Source organism: Aplidium turbinatum, chromosome 15 (genome assembly GCF_918807975.1).
Source record: "Aplidium turbinatum chromosome 15, kaAplTurb1.1, whole genome shotgun sequence".
In the NCBI taxonomy this organism is placed as follows: Eukaryota; Metazoa; Chordata; class Ascidiacea; order Aplousobranchia; family Polyclinidae; genus Aplidium; species Aplidium turbinatum.
In genome coordinates, this window is record NC_137486.1 from 17,398,163 (window position 1) to 17,416,547 (window position 18,385).

At 36.0% G+C, this 18,385-nt stretch overlaps 1 protein-coding gene across 1 annotated transcript; it reads right to left on the reverse strand.

The window, feature by feature from the left end:
• Positions 1-2,714: 2,714 nt before the first annotated feature.
• On the reverse strand, positions 2,715-14,343 carry LOC145784604 (uncharacterized). Its single transcript, XM_082596464.1, has 3 exons — positions 13,457-14,343; positions 6,051-6,157; positions 2,715-4,429 (listed from the first exon to the last, which is right to left on the reverse strand). Exons 1-3 carry the CDS (start codon positions 14,181-14,183, stop codon positions 4,214-4,216), a joined length of 1,050 nt encoding a protein of 349 aa, XP_082452590.1. The 5' UTR covers positions 14,184-14,343; the 3' UTR covers positions 2,715-4,213.
• Positions 14,344-18,385: the final 4,042 nt, after the last annotated feature.

Here is an 18,385-nt window from a genome sequence, read left to right on the forward strand (position 1 = left end):
CCAGTCCAGGGCGTAGCGAAGCACAGTTTGAGAACCTCTGTAAATAAACTAACAAAGCACAACTTATTTTTAAATGTTGTAATTTATCAATCATGCTGAAAATTCGAAAACTTTCACAAACCCCCTGAAAATGCTTCGCGGACCCCGGTTGAGAACCACTGATCTAGGCTATTCCGAATTAGAATGTCGTTGTGGCCGCAGGTATATGGATTTTTCTTTGTATTACATCTTTTGGAAACATGGAAGTCTTTGCCCATACAGTCATTGTTTTCTTTGTTGGCTGACAACTTGGCACACAGGCTTCCCAGGCAGCCATTTTATCTGGTCCAGATCTGGTACAGATCGGGTCAGATCCATACCCGATCTGGACCAGATAAAGTGGCTGTCTGGGTTTATTTCCATTTAGATTTTTAACAATGTTTTGAAAAAAAAATTCTTTCGAAGCTACAAAAAATGTAACGCCTAAAGAGGACAATTGTTGAACCTTTTAAAACTCTACAATATAGCCTATTGTCGGATCTCCAGCCGCTGAGATGAGACTCCTTCTTTAGACTTTGGCACGCGTTGGTTCACGCTTCATTTAAATCAAATTATAATTTGTACGCTAGGTGACATGAGAGAACTTCACAAACAATTGGTAAAACTAGCGGTCTATATAATGGGAAGTGGGGACCATACTTTATTCTAATCCAATTATTTTCAGCCCGTAGTCCGCTACAAACCGCCAAATCTTGCATAAAAAATCTTGACTCTTTTTCTCATGTGATAAACTCAGGAATTAAACCACTGCAATCATAGTGAAGTTTTGCTGGCCTAGTCATAATGATAATTGTACCAAATGTTTGTACTTTTGTTGGTTCAAGTGCAAAAGGCTAGTTCTATGTAGCCTAAGCTTAGTTTGATGTTAAGTAACCTAATATTACAATCTGGACGTCACAACAATTGAAAGACAGGCCAGATATCACATTTAATAAACAGGAAATCGATGAACTGTGATTGAATTTAGCGTTTTAGTACAAGTCGGTTTCAATCTTATTGAGTCTTGGTGAGTGTTTCGCAACATTTTCAAGACAAAAAGTATTTCGTGGCACAAAAAAAAAATTGAAAAAACATTGCTCTAATCTTCGGTTTCTGTTCATCAAAAAGTTTTATCTCGCTTCAGTTAACAGAGAAATGCAGCTAAGTTCGGCATTTATAACTAAAAATAGGTGTCCAAATCTTGTAATCTTTTATTGTGCAGCGTTTGCAGGTTTTGTTGTCTAAATTAGGAGTTGGTGGGAACTGGGCTTGACGAAATTGCAGATGCTAATTTTCGCAAATGATTCATTGGTACTGCGTCATTTGAGGGCTTAATTTCTATTGTTGGTTTGAATCCCCTATCAGATTTTGCGGCCGGTCGGCAGGATTGATGGGACAAACTGAAAGGACTTTTGTCTGGATGCAGTGATAATAACATAATGTTTTCTTTCTGCGGTGTAAGCTAAACCTGCTTCGCCTTCGTGATAGACTTATGGGTGTAATTCAATGGTCGTTTACAGAGATGTGTTCAGTAATGTGTAACGTGGGCTGCTTTTTTAAGAAAGATATGGCATTGAGCATGCTAGGCGATAATTTCTTGTCCAAATTTGTATTAATCAAGAAAGAAAAAACGCTTTTGAAGAACCGTATTTGCTATAAGGAACACCTTGTCTTGAATTTGACATAGCAATTGTTTGTTTTAACAATTTCGGGCATTTACCCGTTATAACCTTTCCCTCAATTTTCCCAATTGATTGGTTTAATCAAGGAAAAGTTGTACTATCTGAGGGAGTTGCTCTCAAACAAAGTTAGTTCTAATGTGAATCCCTCCGCGTTTCTTCAATAAGGCATGGCTTTCGAAAAACTCCCTAGCCAAATAAAAATTACTCTCATTGGATGCACACTGTACGCTTTTGTTTTATGTACCTTTCGGCGTTTCGCATCCAAACAAAAATAAAATGACCATCCATCCATCCTTATAACTTGTATACATTTTTAGACTACACTAACTACGATTTATGCAATTTCTACATCAATTTTAATGTATTTTGAAAATCAAATAAAATTCGGCGTGTTAAAGAAGTTTTACTTTGACGTCTGATCCAAAAACTTTTCGGTTTTAACGACTTAAACTAAGCTTTAAAGTAAAAAGTCAATATCCAGGTAAAATTTTAAACTAGTCGATGTGTAACCTCATGAAGTATAGCTACATTTCTGAGACTAAGACAAAACCCAAATTTGTTTAGCATGAATCGATTTTTAATTGACTAATTAATGCCTTTAATAATTTTATAACACTTTATATATTTTTCAGATTTTGTGTTTATTTCGATGCACCTTCTGAGTTCTGAAAAAACGATCTACCTTGGCCTAATACTTTGTGTATCCGCCTCTAAATCAGTAGGCATGGGTTCGGTGCCCTGCCCGATCATACCAAACACTTTTTAAAAGTTGTACAGAATCTTGTTTCTACTTTACACTCAACAAAAGGAACATTTTCAAGATGATAGTGTAGCGTAGCCTACTCGGTTGCTGCACTGACACTGTCTGCTTTGTAAGTTTTAAAATTTAAATCCTTATTTTGTAATTTCGAGTTTTAATCATCTTGAGCGTAGCGTGAAATCCAAACTTTGCTCCAAGCAAAGGTTTTTCTTTTTTCCGTTTGTTTTATAATCAGTCAAGCAACACTCTACAAAGCTAATAAGAACTCGTCTTATTTAAAGTCGTCGTGTTTAAACGTACAATGCAATAACATGGCAAAAACTGATATAATTTAAACAGTAGAGGCTGATGTCTGCTGCAGTATTCAATTTCCATACAGCAAATCAGTCACTTTTTACATTGATTCAACGTCAAAAGCAAATGATTTGTTGTTTGGGTTGCTGTACTACACAAGTGCATTAACTCGTGGCGTCATAAGCAGTTACGCTGGAGGTTAGTTAAAATCTACGTTTAGTTTGTCAAAATGGTTTCCTAAAACGCCAAAGCGGCATTCTTTAGTCAAGGCTTGTGGGTGAGTTAATATCATGCATCACATTTCTCAAATCTCAAGCATGATTGTCAAAAAAAAACTCTGCTACGCAGCTAGAATTTTGTAAAAAACACAATATATACGTAATATAAAGCATACAACAATACACTCGTGACTTTCGTGTTTCTATCAGTTGAATCGCAACTGCCGGCTGAACACATACTGCTTATGACGCTGCAATGTCATTGTGTCAAATATGAGATTCAAGAAATAAAACATGTTGACAAAAGTACATTTGAAGCCTCACAATTTTTCAGCCAACAAAAGTTGTCTTTTTGTATACATTGCTTTAACATCGACTTTGAAACGAAGAAAATGCAACTTTTACTGGCTTCGTAGGTTATGACATGTAGCCTAGGTATGTCTGCAACAGACACATCATTTTCTGAAGAAATTGGCGATTGAAGAAATAAATGTTGAAGAGTTGGCATTGGGCAATGAACAAGGTTGCTTTGAGCATTCATTAGACTGAAACTGCAGCAGAGAGATATTTAAATTTTTAAGGAGACGTTGACGCAATGTTTTGTCTTCCAGTGGAATTGGCTTAAAAGTTGGGTTATTTTTCTGCACAGAATAAATTATAGCTCTTTCAGTTTCAAGTTATTTAACAAAAAAACGTCATACTGAATTATGGCGCGTCAACATTAATAAACAATTAAGGTTTCATTAATTTTCTGAAATGTCTACAATTACATGCTGTATATAAACTGGCAGTATATTCATTTTTCGCAATATCGTACACAAATGCACGACACAGGCTAGTAAAAATAATTGCACTGATGTCTTTTAAAACTACAAGTTGCTTGGTATTTTCACCAGTTTACATAAATAAAATAAAAAATACACCACTTTGCACGATTTTAAAGCTTTGTTGAAAACCATTGAATTGAACTGTAAGATATGAAATTTGATGTTTTTGAAGGTGATGCCTTTGCAAGTGTCCGTCACCCCTCTACACCATTCTTTGAAATACAAATCTTGAAAACAAGTTGGTGAGCATTTTCTTTTGCGCTGGTAATTATTAAAATTGTAAGTGTTGTTTTGAAACACAATGCAGTACATTGCTCTTTCCTTGCATTTAGCTTTGAAGCCAAGCAGTCTTGTAGAAAAAAAAAACTGGTTCTTTGCATTGCTTTATCTTACACTCAGTAGGATTTCTCCAAATCACAATGGAAGAAATTGAGCTGCTTTACTTGAGGCTCGTATTCTGTTTGCTTTTCGCGGCATGCCAGTTTTTCCAATGGCCACATACCAAGGACGCTTTGCACTTCGTTTTGTTCTTCCATCCGATCGCACTTGTCTGCCGTAAAAAGAGTAAGTGGTCCACATTTTCTTGTGTAGTCTTTCCTTGAATGCGCATTTGCTCAAAGAGTATGATTTCTGTAAAAAAAGTAAAAACTGTTCAGTTTCAAAGACATTGCTTCAAGCTACGTAATATAATTGACGTAATGCTCAAACAATCTTCGATCACATTTGCTACAATTGGTTTTGTAAAAGGAAGTTTGTAAAAATCAAACAGCGGTGTTACGTGAGTTTATACCTTTAAGACAAAATGTCATCTTTTTTTGGAGAAAGGGTATAGAGTTGCCATCAACCGATTCCCTCACATATTTTCAGTGATGTACGCGCATACAAAAAATATTGACGCCTTCAGCGTAAACGCAAACGTTCGAAAAACCATACGCTGTATGCGTCAACGTAACTTGTAAAAAAAAGTTGGCGGCGTCAGCGCATACACTAGTGTAAACTCATTTTGTTTGCTAGGTGCCAAACATTCACACGGTATAAACCACTCGAAACAAACAAGTTTTATTTTGAATTTCTACGAAGAAACACAAGCATCTGAAAGCGTTTATCTGACATTTTGCTGTGTTTTGGTTTCAATATGTCTTTGCCCATTGAAAACATTCTTTCAATTGCAGCGCTGGAAGGTATTGGCGTGTTGTAGCGAAAAAAAAAGACATTAAAAACTATGCGTTGACGCTATGCGCTAAAAAACCGCGAAAACTTTACGACGTAGCCTCATACGACAACTATCCAAAAAACTGTGGCCGTAAGCGTTAGCGCAAACAAAAAGTTTACGCCGCAAGTTTACGGTGTAGAATTTGCGGCGTATACGTACATCTTTGCATATTTTCATTTGTATATTTTATAGACGCATGCAAACCCTGGGAGTAGGGCGCTTAGTCAAACAAGCGTTTTACATAAATGCTGTAACACTGATTGTGCTTTGCACATTGCACCACATATCTTTTACACCACTTTCATGAGCAAAGATTAAAGCTCTTTCCTCCATCAATCAAACACTTGTTGCTGTCCCTTGTTTACTAATCAGCTTTGCATCTTTGGTGGGCCAGACCCTTGGCTTTAACCTTAAGCTGCCGTGTGGTGATTGTGTCAAAACTCAAAATGCAATTTTCAGCTAAGAAAATGATAAAGTATTATCTTTGAAGTTCAAACTCACTGTCAAAGAAGATGAACTAATCTCCCATCAAAGCAATCAAGTAGTTTGTAAAAATAGAAGCGATATATTTGAGTTAACAGAAAAACAGACAACTATTTTGGACCGAAATAGCAAAAATATCTTGAATGCAACATTTCGCATTTTCTTTTTTAAATAACGTTCCTAATGATCTTGCCTGGTGACCTTTTGACGACCAGGCATTCTGGCTTTGCTTCGTTTTAACGTCTAGCTAAATCAAAATTTCTTAAATGGGAGTAATTAAGGAGTAAATTTAGTGAAAGTTGAACGATATATAAATTGCATGATAAACAGTGAGTTCTGAGGCTCAAATAGCTGCAGAGGTTGCCGAAAGTTAAAAGATTGAGATCCAACAGTTTGAAAATGGTTGACGCTGAACGAGACGATGAAAAGACTACAGCTTTTACTGACAGGAAAGTCAATGATATGGACGATGGTTGCTTAAAAATATTTACAGTTTTCTAAAATAGTTATGAAATTAAAATTTGTTGTGTTTTCATCTATGAGAGTCAAACTTACCGTTCCGTAAAGCTTCCCATGGTCATTCATAGCAAGATAATATCCTGTCCCAGGGCTATAGAATCGAACTACACCTCCAGGTTGTACTGCTTGTATTTGAAGGGCCGCTGAAATAGATTAACGACTGTTGTTCATTTATTGTTGCTTAATGTATTGAAATAAAACGTTTTTAGTTTTTGTAGCTCTACATTAAAGAAAAAAGAAGAATAAAGCCAAAGTTCCATTAATTTATTAAATTTAAAAAAGGGGCAATTACTCAAATACTTTTTATAACAAGAGATCTTTTTGAAATGTACGGTACTTAAATTGGGTGTGAAACACTAGCCACGCACATAAAGGAACTTGCACACAATTTTCTTTCATGCTGGCTGCTTATTAAAATTTGTGAAAGAAAATGTTCTTGCCTGTCACACTACGTAGCCTAACGTCATAAACATGTTTCACTGACGTCACAGCTTTACAATCTATCAAACTAGGTTACTCTATTTACAAAAGACTCAACACTGACATTAGCTCCAAGCTAACATGACTCACTGCCAATGTCTGCTGCAAACGATACCGTAATTATTGTTTTTTAGACAGCACTGTCCTTAAAATGAATCGCAAAACAAAACCATGAAAAGTCTTCAAAGTTCACAAACAAGATGTCTTTGCGTCATAATCGCAATGTGCACGTCTAGGCATTAGGCAAATCTAGTTTTATACTGTTCCATATCTTGCGCCTTTGCCGATTGCGGATACGTACAATTGTGACATACTCCATAACAAAAAAGAATTTCATTTTATCAAAGCCTGCATTTTCCAATCAATCCACACAAGTATGTTTCGTGATTTGTTTTTTGTTGAGGTGAAGACACAATTATGACACCAATTGACACCAAATTGACACCAATTGACACCAATTGACACCAATAGACACAATTGTGACACCGGTGATGATAATTAAGGCTGTTCGAAAAGACAAAATATGATTTGACAAAATTCTTTCTCTTGGTTTCGTTTGGAATAAAATTCTTTTATGAATATCCATTTGTTTTTGCTGAAAAAAGAAATTGTTTCAAACGGTCCTATAATGTTGAAAATCGAACAGTTAATAACAAGCGAACAACAAAGTCCATTTTAAATGGTAAAAATTTAGTGTGACTTTTTTAGCTGTTTCTAGCACCCATGGGGAAAGAAAGAAACGGAGATGATGTGAAAAAGTGGACTGACTTGTCAAGCATCGGAGAAGTAAAAACAGTAGGGGAAGAACTTGACGTTGGGAACTGAGGAAGCAATTGCCAGCCAACCTTCGGCTTGGAGACGGCACATGATGATGAAAGCGACGGGGATAATCCTCAGTAGTAATGTTTCACGTTGAATGATTTGAAGATTTTGGATTAAAAGGATTTTGTACGAAGTGGTGGAAGCTAAATCTTTCTATCAGTATGTCCATTTTACAGATAATCTGATGCCTTGAGTCGAAACGTCGGCCATTCGACTTCGAGCATCGCCCCAATGTCCTTGCCACTCGACTACACAGACGTCCCAGATGCTTTGTTGTGCGAAAGATTGCATTATGTACATTTAACGTAGCCTACATTTAACAACAACACAAAACCAATTAAGAGTTTGGGCAACAGAAGCCAGTTTTCTCGTCAGATGTATCCAATGCAACACCAGAAAGCTTTGTTGTAACTTTATCGCAAGGGGTTTTGTTGAATTAAAAACTTAAAACGAATTTAGCAGTTTACAAAACCGAATTTTCGTTATCAAATCTATTCTTTTGAAATTGAAAACCGAAGACAAACAAAGAAAACTTAAACGATTCGTTTCTGCGAAGTTTGAACTCGATAACCAGAGGTAATAGAAAAATAAGTTACCCATCGCGTGTAGCTAAAAAAAATTCTCCAAATTTAAGTTTAGAATTTGTTTGAACTCGTTTGTCCAAGTAAGAACTCAGTTTTACCCAATCAGGTTTTTAGATGCTAAAGTAACTCATAAAAACTTTTATCGTATTCCCTTCCGCAAAAAAAAACCAAATGTTTGAAACCCGCTGGCAACATTATTTGTTTTTGCATTGATTCAACGTCTGCCGATTTTTTCCTAGAAAAAACAGAAGCTAACGCCATGTCACGTTGTTTCGACATACAAAATAACTTGTAAGCCGCCTTATCGTTTCCACCGCCAATAGACCAAGCTATTTGGATTTACAGTAAACTTTGCACAGCTTACTGAATAGGAACGTCCAAAGTTAGGGAGTGATTGATGAGCATTTTGGACAGCTTTTGGTTGTGTCATAATGCTCTTTATTCTGGAAGATCATTAATTTGGTACCAGAAAGTCATACTTAAGATAGGTCAAGGACTAACGACGACAGTTTTTGCCACTTGAATTGAAACATGATTGTTCTTCAACTATTTCCATTGAGCGATATGACGTCAAAGCCATCTTAGGGAAAGTCATTCACACTTGGAATTTTTATTAATCCTGGGAACATCTTTCCAATTTATGGTTTCGACAATGGCATAGCCTACGTCTTGCGCGATAAAGCATGGCTTTTGAAAGAATATTCACCTGGGAGAAGGAAGCTGTCGATATGGGCCTCAAATAAAAACAATAATAGGTGAGCTGATTGATTTTGATTTAATGTTGGATTGATTAATTTTGAACCTTCAAATGCCCAAAATACGACATTATTAATTTTGAACTTTTGAACTCGGTAAAGATGGCTCAGTTTTAATGTCGCTTTGATACTGAATTGTGAAACTTCAATACAAGATGGACAGCTCATCTACACTTCCAAAGTTATCTTTTTTGTTCTCCGAAAAATGTTTTGTTTTCACACACAACTCGCGTATTGTAGTTATTCATTGGCGCAAACTTGTAATTTTCTTCCGGCCAACAACCCACATTTTACTGCTTTAGTTATCTTTCTGTTTGCACAACTGTTTAACTTCGAAAGTTATTTCAGTTTTGAAAAGGAGCGAATACTTTTTGTTGTTGTGTGTGTTTCGAACAAGCCAATAAATTTACAAGCAACACTTTCCTATTGTGTTGCAAGGAGTGAGTTCTTACAAAGTTGGATGCTGCAAAACCGATGTCGATCCACATTTCAACCAGAACAGTTTTTTGCCTGAGATTCACTGTAAAAAATGTGTAACTTAAATTTGATTTAATAGTGTGCTGGAATCGCTACCAAAAACACATATCAAGACCCAGCAAAGTCTGCAAAACCATTAACGTTTAATGGTGGTTTTATTGCTTGTTTTTGTTGCATTTGTTTTACTTTGGATATATTTTTCCAATATAATTAGACATAGAAACTTTAAAGCAAACTCTTGACTATAATTGTAGTCCAGTAATTTATGTAGACATTGCACAGACTCTAAAAAAATTTTTTTCATCAATACAACTTTTGCAAATCCACCTTTACCTGATAAATAATGGGCCCCACTTACTCTCTTAAATTTTTTGTTTTATAGAGGTAGTTAACTACTGTTTGTTTTGTTTCTTCGTTGTCTTTTTTAATTAGCAAGCATGTGAAGCAACCAACAGTTCTTGTAGACTAGCGTGATCCAAAAAACTTGCAAATATTGAAAGAATGTTAAATACTTCAACTGTAAACTGACAGGGAACTTAGTTCACATAGCGCGGGGTTTAACGTGCAAAGCAGTTTGTCTTTTTTTTTCAACCAAATCATCTGTGCTTATTTTGCTTTTTTTTCAACTACTGTACACTCCTCTACTTTAGACAGTTCTCACGAAAATTAAGGAGCAAGACAAGAATTACGTTTTGCAATGGATAATGACATCGATAAAGCTTGAACGGTTTAACGTGTGTATGACAAGTGCCCGACCCATGGGGGTGACAGATGTTGGAAAAGCTGCAAAGAAATCCTAAACTTGCGTAACATTTCTCACAACATGTGTGAGAGGAAAGGCACTGTATAAAATTCTAGCTATTGTCACTTCTTAGTTAGTTGAGTCACACCCATGACGAAAAATGGGGTTAAAGGCGATTATAACAGATTTTTAATGACAGATTACAATGACATTAACAATTTTACAGCTGTGCTCTTCACCCTGTCACTTGAAGGGAGTGTTCAAATCAAGCAAAAAGAAAACTTCAAAATAGATTCTCAATTAATCCATCACACTTAGCAAATATCTTTTCAAATCCGATTCAAAGAACAAACAATGCTGAACGGATGTCTCTTGTAAGATTTCTATCTATTTTTACGTCTAAATTAAATGTTTAGTGATACTCCTTCGCAGAAATAGCGGGAACTTTAAAATATCTTGGTAAAACAAATGATTTTTCTACATTTTGTTTTTTAGATTTATCTTCAAATTGCACGGAATGTTGATCTTAGGTTAGTATCGCAATTCGACAATACATCGGGATTAATGGTTGAAATTTCGCAAAGCCTAAAATAGCTTTAATCTATTTAAAAAGGTATAGAAAAGGGTTGGCCAAAAAGGCACTATAATACCTAAGCTGATAAATGCAAGTTAGACGAAACTGTGTTTAAAGTAATTAATGAAGGTGGTGACTTGTATACGTGTGAATTAAGCTTAAACTGCTTCTGAATAAGAAATCGATTTGTTGTGTGAATTCTTGGGCACTCTTCTTGTGCTTTATCATTAAGCGATTTTAAAATAGAATATATTTTTAAGACCGATTTTATGTGAAAGATCTTGTCACGAAAGAAATTGGTTGACCAATTGGTCGTGGCATGAAGAAACGTCCTTTTTCCTAAGCTTAATCGTGGAAGATTCTCATCACTTTTAGGTAATCGAAACTTTTGTTGCAAACCCAGTCACCGAATTTGACAGTTTAAAGTGTCCGCTTCTTGTTCAAGTATCGTTTTCCGCGAACCGCTTCATCTCCATGCATTTCTTCAATTTTCTAATCTTACTTTGAGGAAGCAAGTTTGTATTTTCGTGTCTTTGACATCCTCAGAGTGATGTGGTTCATTCGGTCTGTTTCATTGGCAAGATGCCGCTGCCACTGTCCTTGAAGTGTGCTGCTCAACTTTTTTTTCGCCCAACCGCCTCCGGTTAGATTTGAGCCATTGTCGCTTGATCTTTTAAATTTTTTTACTTTACAAAAAGGAGGTTTGTTGTTGATTGATACGACAGGATTTTCCGGAATTCACACACCATTTCAACTTTCCGATTTATTGTATCAAATCCGTCTCTCTTGATGTGAGAGTTAGGTTTCACGTCGTTTTAAATCGTAATCACAAAATAAAAACAAACTCTTTGAAACAATTCATTCAACGCCCTAAAAGTTTTAATGGTTGAATTGCCTACTATCAAAAAAGAAAAAAAAACACTGGTAGGCCTAATCTAAAATGAGACATAGAAAATATATATGCAATTGCCAATCACGCAAAGAAAATAAACATTTAACCTTTGTGATAAATTGTCTTCACAGCTGTTTGTAATTCGTGTCTAGGCCACTTTTTGCTACTCTTAAACATCGTATACTACAGTTAGCGTTGTGCTTGACTTCAAACTCACAGGCTAAATTTTAATCTTTATGAAGATTGTTGACTTTAGCATTACTTTCCCAATAGCTAAGCGGTAACTTGAAAGAAAAATGTAAAATTTGCCAATACTGGTTCGCACATATCACACTTTTGGCGTGAAGTCAAATCGTTTCTATTAAAATTAAATCATCTGTCTCATCGGTTAAAACATTTTTGCAAGCTAGGTATTTACTCTCATTGGATGACATCTGTGATTGCAGGACATGTGCAAAAGTGTTTCAGGCTAACTTACACAGCCTAAGGCAAGATTTGTCCCAAATTCGAACGGGTAATTGAAGTGAAAGTAAAATAGATTGTTAAAAACAACTTGCAAAATTTCAAATTTGCTTTGTCCCTCACGACCTATGCTGATTTATGCCAAATGGATAATAATTAGATTCCGAAATAATGCAATTATAACACACCAGAAGAAAGGCATAGGATGGTTGGAAAGTTTTTGTAATTTACAATTTTACATTAAATTTTGCCATACCATGATATGTCTTCATTCAAAAAAAATATTATACTTTTGACTAATTGGAAATGTTTTCTGCCTTTCAAATCACTGAACCCGTGCAGCCGTACCCGCCGATGCCATGCTAAAACCGGATCTAGATACGTTGGCCATCTTCGAAAACAGGCGAAAGACAATTGTTTAACCACCCGATCACCTTTTGCTTGGGGTTGCAGTAGTATACTGTTGCCACTAAATTATGCCATTCACTAGGTGTCGCAGCATGGTTAGCTGTCACTGGATGCGTTCAATCGCGTTGCTCAAGTGGACATCACTATTAAAACCATTATCACCAAGTTCAACGGTTTGTTCAACTCATCGATTCTTTAGTTTCTTCGTTCAGAGACACATATTTTCATCAATGTGGTTAGTTTGGAGATGAAAACTGATTAGTTATGAGAAGCTTCCGGGACGCATGAAACTCACACAGCAAATCCGCCAATGTTTAATCAACATTAAAAAGAAGCTCATTTGATACCAGGAGACATGTATTGCCAAAATCAAATTTTCAAAAATATGAAATGACTGGAGAGCTGCAACCAACTATTGAAGTCGTCAGAAAAGTTTTAAAGAAGTTGCGATACAAATTTCTTTTGACTTGAAGTTTTCGGGATGATTGTACAACTAAGTAGCTTTAATGCTTAAATTGGCATAGACGCTTCAACATTTTACGGTTCAAAACATAAGCCAGCGGCTGGAGCTTTAAATACCCGTCTTTGCAAACTTATTATTCCTACAGAAAATAATAGCCTACAGACGGCAAGTCCATCAAGTTTATATTTTCGTCAAAACGGCTTGAACATGATTTCGGGAAACTGAAAAAGCATGGCAGAAAAGAAGGCGTGCTTTGATTGTTTTTTTTCGACGTTTTTGAAGTAGCCAACTTCATTTATTACGTAACTGCTGTTGCTGACTAAAAGCACGTAGCCTAAAACACAAAAAAATTAATTTTTAATGTTGTTCTTGATCATTTCAAACAAACTAAGCTGGAAGGAGAGAAAAAACTGAAATCGCGCACGAAAGCGGCTGCTCAAAAGAAGGAATAAGCAAGTGCAGAGCTCAAGTCATACATTTCAATATTTCAATGTGAATTTCTCTATTTAATGTGGAGCTTGATCCTCCTTTACGAAATAAAGCATCATATTGTACGTTCAGTAATGAGCAATGCCAGATGCATTGTAGTTTCTGGGAAGTGATATATTACCACAAAAAGACAAATATCAGTGTGTAGCTAGTTTTTACTTACTCGACTTTAACCACGTGTTTCAAAGTTTGTGCGGTCAATGAACATGTTTTAAACGTATCTTGTAGGCTATTGTGATTACATCTGACTTGGCCATATGAGCGCAATTTTTTCAAAATAAATAGTCAACTTACTGTTAGCCGTTTTCCGTCTGCTGCCAGCAACAGTTCCGTCTGCTTTTATCTCCAGGATGAAGTTTGTCCGACAATACATGTGAACCAAACGTCGGTCTCCAGAGGCGAGTCGTTTTCTTCGGGATAAAGCCTTCGCGCTTGAGGGTAAGGCTTTGCGGTAAGAAGAGGGCATATCGCTCCGCACAACCTGTTGTCTGATTGAACGAACATTGTCACTTGAGCCAATTTGATTGTTACCCAGTTTCGTTTCGTGCAATTTCATGTTTTCCTGACGAGTCATTTGCTGATGAAGCAAGCGGCATTTAACGTACGTTTGCTCCCCGCAAACGCGGCGAATGTTCTTGATAAGTTCTGACAATCTGTTCAAGTGCGTTTCTGACGTTTCACTTACGTCGTAATGTCCATGAGCATCAAGCGATGATGTCAGTTGTCTTGCGTTGTTACAAATCCGGCATGGCAGTTTCTCAGATGTGAATTGTTCTCTATTGAAAATTACTGGGTCTGGAGCGTTGATCATTTTCTGTTTCCTGTTCAACGAAAACCCGTCCACAGTACAGGCAAATAACGCAACGACCACCAATTTAAACAAGAACAAGGATCTAATCGTCGATGGCAAATTCTTCAGAGTCTTGTTTTTGTAATGACGTAACGATGACGTGACGGTTGGCCAAAAGTTTTTTGCAAGCGCTGATGTAATCAAGAAATGATTTGTCGCAACCCTAAGCATTCTGAAGTTGACGCGAAAATGATAAACATAATTACTAAACTGGATGCACCATTCAAAACGTCGCTTTGCTGATTCTGAACTGGCAAGAGTCGGGTTTTTATACAGCTGTCTTAAGCAAATACAAACAATTTAAATAAATTAATACAATTTTGTTATGGCAACAACCTATAAGCAAAATCAACAACCGCGTGAGAAATTACACAACATTAATTTGGTTTAATCAATCTTTTCTATTATATTTTGGTACGGAAATAAAAAGCACAAACTTATTTAATCTGTAACATAATGATATTTTGCAAAGTAAAATTCGTGCTGTCTAATGCATTTTCACCCAGCGTTAATTATGTTGCTTTGATGCCTGTTTCACTGAGATGCTTGATTACTGTTCACAATGCGTGAAATCGTCAGTGCACTTTTAGTCTAAACTACCTCTTCGAAGCCTCTGTCTCCAAATCAAAGCACAACTTTCCGTTGTGTTTATCGAAGATACTTCATGCGAAAAACAGAAAAAGTCTGTTCTTTTGGGCGTCTCATGATGCACTGAGTAAGGTGCTTGTATCGGTCCAGATATAAAATGATCAAAAAAGAGAAGGATCGATATCAAATTTCTCCTCGAACTTTTTCCTTTTCAAAAGAAAAAAAATTACTTCAAGTTCTTTTTTGAAGGAATACATTAAATCTCAACTGAACAGGCTGCTTTCAAAATAAATGTCGACAACAGAAACGAAGGTAGGCAAGTGAAGCCGAGTACGTCATACATCATCAAACTTTCACCAGCCGTTATTAAAAACTTTGGAAAAGTGCATTACATAATTGCAACGTACAAGAATTTGCCAACATTTCTATCATATTTTCTTTAAGTTACGCTTGTTTTGAAATTGCTTTAAAATCTAAATGTTCATATTGTTTTTACTTGTCCAATTTCAACTTGCCTTATGAATGTAGCGCTATTACTGCTTATCTTTTCAGTTACTGATAGGTAAAGGTACCACACTCAGTTACTGAGCTTTGGGAATGAGAAGATAAGGTTCTCATAATACTAAGCTTACGGCACTAATGAAAATGGGGAGGCCAGTTTCTTGGCCGTCTTTCCTTCAGAAACTATCACCACCTAATTTATTACACTTTGGGTAGAGATGAGGATTGTTTATCAGCAATCAGCTTGAGCCGGGAGTCGAACCAGGTTCGCATTGTTGGAAAGCCAACGCCTTATTGCTGCGCCATCCAACCGCCTGTTTCAGCTACTAGTCTTTTCCCAAAATTTTGTCGTATCCAGAAGAAATGTGCATTAAGTTGAAAAGCGACAATGGGGAGATATTTGTGTCCACATTAAAACATTTTACTGAGACACAGACGCGTGCTTTTGATAGGCAGGTAGGCTTTTGAAAAATCGTTTGACACAGCGCTGAGTGCTTAGACTTAGAGTCCAAGAACTCGGTTTTCTTGCAGAGCTCGGTCGGCCTTGACTGCGAATGTAAATCGATGAACCTTAAGATTCTATTAAGCAATTTCATATACTGTATCAATTTACTTTTTTCAATTTTGCTAAAAAGTAAAAATTACAAACAACTCTTTCATAATGTACTTGCTATTTTCGTCTGTTCAAAGAAAAGGTTAAAACTAGAAAGGTTTTGGGAAAAAGTGTTTTTAACTATATTTGTTCGATTAATTACTTGACGAAAGAAGTTCTTTGGAAGGTAAGTTTAAGTAAGATATTCGCAAACTGCCGGTTTGCTTTTAAGTGCGTGTGGAAATCTACAGAGCTTTGTGCAGTGTTTCAGTCGGCGATGATTTATCTTGGAGAAAGTGTTGATTGACCTGCCACCATTCAGAAAAAGAACACAAGAAAACCACTAGTTTTGAGAACAGGAACAGAATTGTTTGTTAATAGATTAACACGTCATGCTGGCTCTTTGTTTTGTTTACACTTCGGTAACAATCGGTCATTATGGTCTTGCACTGTACTTGTAACCCTTCAAAATTGAGTTAATCCATTTCCGAAGTGATTTGGAAAGTGACAGTATCAAAGTTGAATGGATGATTTTTTCAGCATCAGTCAAGTTGCGGCAAGCAAGAACAATGACCAGGAACGCAAGAGAAAAGTCTTTCGAGGTTGCGTGGATTGTTAGGTTGAATATCGGAAACAGCTTTTTCTAAGTTGCAAATAATGCGCGCCACAATATATCTGATTCATATCAGGTTTGTAGGCACAATATTAAAAAAAATATTAAAATAATGAAATTATTTGATCAGCAAATTGTGTTAGAAACACACGGAAGATGAGGTTTCATAGCGATTGAGCAGAGGGGCAGTTGGAATACTTTACTTTCAAGAGTGTTTTTTTTTTTCTTGTATTTGGCAATTAATAGTTGCAGCAGGAGTCCACTTGCAAATTTTCGGATTTGCTGGACAGCAACAGGATTTTAATGTTTGAATTATCTTTTTGTTGCCGTAAACACAATCCAGCACGTCGGAAGTGCGTGACGTAATCGATCACGAACACTTCGGTCAATTGAAAAATACACTAAACGTTACCAAGCAACTATCGTAAAGTGTGGCAATGTTTACCGGCCAAAATCAACAATCCGCTGCTTTTCCATATGATTTTAATAAATTCATAAGGACAAACGCGCATATGAGTTACATCTTTCATAACTGACTTGCCACAAAAACACTTTTTGTTGTTATGGCGACATTGTATTGATAGCAAAGGTCAAAATAGGGTTTTTCTGCCGCAGTTAGCTCATTTACTTTAAGAATCGAATATTTATTACACGTTAAATCAAACATTACAATATGGGTAATATTAAATGAAATTACGTAAACGCTGAAGGGCTGCTGATGATCTTGAACAGTGGCGCCCTGTATATAACCCTCACAACGAGGAAGGAACTCTCAACGATGATGAACACGTTTGCGAAAATTCACCGTCAAATAACGTCTAACTAATTCAAATTGCTTTTTTTTTTGCGCTGGAATAGTCAAAAACTGATAGAGACTCTCAATTTTCTACTCCTGTTAAACTACTGCTTGCCGGCTCTCCGTAACGATAAATTTATCCCACTACTTTTTGTAGAAAAACTTTTGGGCTTTTAACATTCAGTTTGTCATTTTTCTTTAAATAAATTTACCATCCTGATATTCTGAAACTGAAAACAAAAATATCTGAAACAATTTTGAAGCCATGAATCTGCGAAAGGAACTGAAATGTTATTTGCTCCTCTACTAAGCCATAGGCTACCTTAAAATTTAACACAAGCAATATATCCTTCTGGAGCTCCGATTGCATTGATATGACAAAGGTTTCCAGAATATGCTTTCCCTATATGTTGGCGTTGTTATTTTTTCAAACCACCTGTTTTGTATTATTTGAAAAATTTGTAAGCGTGACGTCATTGAGATTGTGACGTAAAACGTTGTTATGACGTCATCGGAACTTGCAATATTTACGACAAATATTTTTCCATTGAGAACGTTAGTGAAATCAGAAAGATATAAATAATTAATTTGAAAACGAAATTCTAGATCCATTACTACAAAAGGTCTCACAATGTCTCAAAAAAAAGTAAAAATATTTATTCTTCTTTCATATGCAATGACATAAGACATGTTTAAGTACTCAATAAACTACAGACATAGAATTAGAGCTGAATCATAGAAAAACACTTGGTCTTATTTTTATTTTATGAGGTTCAACACTTCCTTTTATTTCATGTATACAAATGATTAAAAACAAAATACACATCTGCAATATTTTTCAGCGTCATAAAAATAAATTTTAAAATGCTGCTATTGTATTTGAAACTTCTATCGTTTAATAAACTTTCTTGGTGAACGTATATAAATTCACGTACATCCACAAAGTTGTAGGCTACGTTGCGCAATGCTGGGCTGTCTATTTGGACGCCCTTAAAATCAACAGAAAGCATTTCAAGCCCTTCAAGCGATCTTTTTGTTCGATATTCCAGTAGCTTTATTATGTCAATTCTAAAGGTTATATAAAGCTTTTACTAGTTTATAATCTGAAAACTTTTGATAGAAACCGTTTTTTTGTAGGAGAAAAGTTGCGCGTTTTAATTAAATTTTGTCTAATGCCCTTTAAAATCTTACCCTTTTTAAATTTGCACTGTAGTATAATAGCACAACTGGTATCTCATGCGAGTCATGCTTACTCTTTCTTTTTCTTTTCAAACTTCACCCAG